Here is a 4,669-nt window from a genome sequence, read left to right on the forward strand (position 1 = left end):
GCAAATGTACAACGTTTCGACAAATAGTACAAATTTATCAATCAATATAAAAAACAAAACAGATTTATCAATTAATAATGGCTGGAGACGGCTTAAATGGGTAATGAAGAAAAACTTTAATATAAGCTTAACATGACAGCAAATGTACAACGTTTCGACAAATAGTACAAATTTATCAATCAATATAACAAAACAGCACATATTTGTCAATCAAAATAAAAAATAGTACAAATTTATCAAATGTACAACGTTTCGACAAATAGTACAAATTTATCAATCAATATAACAAAACAGTACATATTTGTCAATCAAAATAAAAAATAGTACAAATTTAGCAAATGTACAACGTTTCGACAAGGTTTTGTCATCATCAACTCCTGATGATGACAAAACCTTGTCGAAACGTTGTACATTTGCTGTCATGTTAAGCTTATATTAAAGTTTTTCTTCATTACCCATTTAAGCCGTCTCCAGCCATTATTAGTCTCAAAGTGGGTTCCTCGTCATCGAATTATTGAACATTTGTTTTTTTTCAATGAATAACTTAATTGGGATTAAACTGAACTTAACTAAAATAGCTTTATTCTTTGAAACATTTACCATTCTTGTGTTTTAATACACATTACTAATGTTGCATAATCAGGGGACACCGTTACAGTAAACTATTAACTATTTGATGATTCAGCCTGTTCTCTCAGAATACCTCCATGACTAATACACCTCCCCCCCCCTTGCGATTATTATTGGCTGACCACCGTCCAGCTGCTGGGCTCCTCCGCCTCCAGTGGTCAGAATGCATGTGTTAATTCCACGAGCACTGAGTGAGCCGGGCCAACAGTTGTTCAGGAAGTAAAGTGTGTTGCTACGATATCACGTGCCGCTGAATAATAGGACTGTCTAAGTTGTTAGTCTGTTCGTGTTTAGCAATATTGTCTGCCACTGTAGACTTTGGTACTTTAGTGTTTGTTCATCTGTGGTGGAAGCTGAACCCTCTAAGTTTCCACATCGCTGATAAACTATGTTGACCAGTTGTCGATATGGGAACATTGCCCAGTGTCCCGTATCTCAAACTCCTCACCCTTCAACTGACCACTCTTCGATAGGGCTGACCAACTTTCCCTTCAATAACGTGACACCCGAGCGATGTTACAATTTTTCCCCGATTATGGTGGAACATTGGGCCGGCATTAAAGCAGACATGACGCCGGTGTCTCTAGGTAAGTTGACACTTAACAAGATATTTAGTCTAGTTATTACTGATATTTTTAGAACATGCTGTTCCGAGATTTGAAGGATTCGAATAAATTTAAATTCATTTTTTTTATAATCAAAATCCAGCTTGGACTTTAAGAAACCGGTCTTCACTGTTTAAATATTTCAGGTACTATTACAGCTCCCAAAAACTTTTATACTGTACTAAAAAACCAACAACAAAATAATTTTAAAAAACAGAAGAAAAAATATTACTTTGATAGTTCGTCAGTTAATTGGTTTGTTAAACCTAACCTCATGTTATTGGCTTATATATAATATAGTTATTCTTCTGATATCTACAGTCCTCCTTTGGATCTTATTCTTCAGTAACCACTATGGTTACTTACACAGTTAAACACATCCAGATTCACAATTGTAGTTCTCAGGTAACATATCGAGCGTTTTGTAAGCACTGTTACAAACAACACAACTGCAACTTCATTACTGTACTGGGTTCAGTACACTTGCACTTGGTCCGCAGATATCTGACAAACAGACATAACATCTTTTATACTTCAAATGTAGCGATACAGTTATCACTCGATACATTCATTTCCACTTGTTCTTCTTCGCTGATACTTTACAAGCGTTTCTATTTCATGATTATCACTCAGTACGTACACTTCGACTTCTCCTTGTCCGCTAATATCTCACGAACATACTTACAGCTTTTATATTCAATGATTTAGTGATACAATTATTTGTTATTATTACTTACATTGACTCAATACATCACTTCCACTAGTCCTTGTCCGCTAATATCTCACGAACATACTTACAAAGTGGAAGTGATGTATTGAGTCAATGTAAGTAATAATAACAAATAATTGTATCGCTAAATTATTGAATATAAAAATTGTAAGTATGTTCGTGAGATATTAGCAGACAAGGACTAGTGGAAGTGATGTATTGAGTCAATGTAAGTAATAATAACAAATAATTGTAACGCTAAATTATTGAATATAAAAGTGTCCTTGTCTGCTAATATTTCACGAACATACTTACACCTTTTATATTTCAAAATGTAGCTATACAGTATTCACTCATACATTCGTATCGGCTTGTTCTTGTTCGTGATATAACACGAACGTATGCATAGCTTTGATATTTCATAACGTATAGATGATATTATCATTCAGTACTTTAATTTTGAGATGCTCTTGTCCGCTAATATCTCACGAAAATACACGTAACTTTAATATTTCAAAATGTAGCAATACAGTTATCACCCAGACTCAGTATATTCATTTTGATATCTCACGAAAATACATATAGCTTTTATATTTCATAACGCAGTGATTCAGTTATTACTAAGTTCGTACTATCTAACTTTGACTTAATTAACAATTACTTGCTTGTCCGACAATAACTCACGGACACGCCTATAGGTCTTATATTTCAAAATGTAGCGATAGAGTTATACTTAGACTGACTCAGTATATCCACCTCTACTTGTTCATGTCCGCTCATATCTCAAGATCATACATATAGATTTTATATTTCATAATGTAGAGATACAATTATTACTTAGACTGTCTCAGTACATCCACTTTTGCTTGTTTTTCTCCTCTGATATCTCAAGATCATACATATAGCTTTTATATATTATAATGTAGCGATTCCATTATCATACACTACATTCAATTGGAGTTGCTCTTGTACGCTGACGTCTCACGAACATACATATAACTTTTATATCTCATAATATAGCGAAACAATTACCATTCAATACGTACATACCGACTTGCTCTTATCCGCTGATATGACGAATCTACATAGAATTTTCATTTGTCATAATGTAGAGATTCAGTTATCACTCAGACTGACTCAGTACATTCTTTGACTTGTTCTTCTTCGCTGATATCCACGAACATTCATGTAACTTTCAGTTGTCACTTAGACTTGTTCTTCTTCGCTGATATCCACGAACATACATGTAACTTTCAGCTGTCACTTAGACTTGTTCTTCCTCGCTGATATCTCACGAATGTACATATAACTTTCAGTTGTTACTTAGACTTGTTCTTCCTCGCTGATATTCCACGAACTTACATATAACTTTCAGTTGTCACTTAGACTTGTTCTTCCTCGCTGATATCTCACGAACATATATATAACTTTCAGTTGTCACTTAGACTTGTTCTTCCTCGCTGATATCTCACGAACATATATATAACTTTCAGCTGTCACTTAGACTTGTTCTTCCTCGCTGATATCCCACGAACTTACATATAACTTTCAGTTGTCACTTAGACTTGTTCTTCCTCGCTGATATCTCACGAACATACATAAAACTTTCCGCTGTCACTTAGACTTGTTCTTCCTCGCTGATATCCCACGAACTTACATATAACTTTCAGTTGTCACTTAGACTTGTTCTTCCTCGCTGATATCTCACGAACATATATATAACTTTCAGCTGTCACTTATACTTGTTCTTCTTCGTTGATGTCTCACGAACTTACATATAACTTTCAGTTGTCACTTAGACTTGTTCTTCCTCGCTGATATCTCACGAACATACATAAAACTTTCAGCTGTCACTTATACTTGTTCTTCTTCGTTGATGTCTCACGAACTTACATATAACTTTCAGTTGTCACTTAGACTTGTTCTTCTTCGCTGATATGTCACGAACATACATATAACTTTCAGCTGTCACTTAGACTTGTTCTTCCTCGCTGATATCTCACGAACATGGATATTACCTTTATATTTCAAAATGTAGCGATACAGTTATCACTCAGTATATTCATTTTAAATTGTTCTTGTCTGCTGATATCTTATAAACATACACATAGCTTTCATATATCATAATATAGAGATTCGGTTATTACTCAGACTGACTCACTACCCTCACTTCGACTTATTCTTGTCCGCTGATATGTCACGAACTTATATATAGCTGTTATATTTCATGATGTATAGATAAAGTTATCACTCACTACATTCATTTCGACTTGTTCTCGTCCGTTTATATCTCACGAACATATATATGAATTATTTCTTTTTTTTTGTAATGTACAGATACCGTTATCACTGAATGTATCACGTGAACTTGTCCTTGCCTGTTGATATCCCTTGAACTTACTGTAGGTTTTATATTTCAAAATGTAGAGATACAATTATTTCTTATAATGACTTAGACTGGCTCAATACATTCACTTAGACTCGCTCCACTTCGATGATATCTCACGAATATACATATAACTTTCAGTTGTCACTTAGACTTGTTCTTCCTCGCTGATATCCCACGAACATACATATAACTTTCAGTTGTCACTTAGACTCGCTCCACTTCGATGATATCTCACGAACATACATATAACTTTCAGTTGGCACTTAGACTCGCTCCACTTCGATGATATCTCACGAACATACATATAACTTTCAGTTGGCACTTAGACTCGCTCCA

The 4,669-nt window shown here is 34.6% G+C and overlaps 1 protein-coding gene across 4 annotated transcripts in view; it reads left to right on the forward strand.

The window, feature by feature from the left end:
- Window positions 1-4,669, forward strand: part of LOC106464203 (hepatocyte nuclear factor 4-gamma-like) — a 79,149-nt gene that overhangs the window by 46,916 nt on the left and 27,564 nt on the right. For 2 of the 4 annotated variants that reach the window (XM_022391906.1, XM_022391905.1), the window contains exon 1: window positions 749-1,217. The exons of 1 other annotated variant lie outside the window; for it this stretch is intronic. In XM_022391906.1, coding sequence (XP_022247614.1) covers window positions 1,019-1,217 — 199 coding nt within the window. In that variant the 5' untranslated portion in view covers window positions 749-1,018. Of the gene's footprint in view, window positions 1-748; window positions 1,218-4,669 lie in introns of those variants that run through there. One more of the 4 variants, XM_013924332.2, reaches the window with a different exon arrangement.

Source organism: Limulus polyphemus, unplaced genomic scaffold, assembly GCF_000517525.1.
Source record: "Limulus polyphemus unplaced genomic scaffold, Limulus_polyphemus-2.1.2 Scaffold1587, whole genome shotgun sequence".
NCBI classification, from domain to species: Eukaryota; Metazoa; Arthropoda; class Merostomata; order Xiphosura; family Limulidae; genus Limulus; species Limulus polyphemus.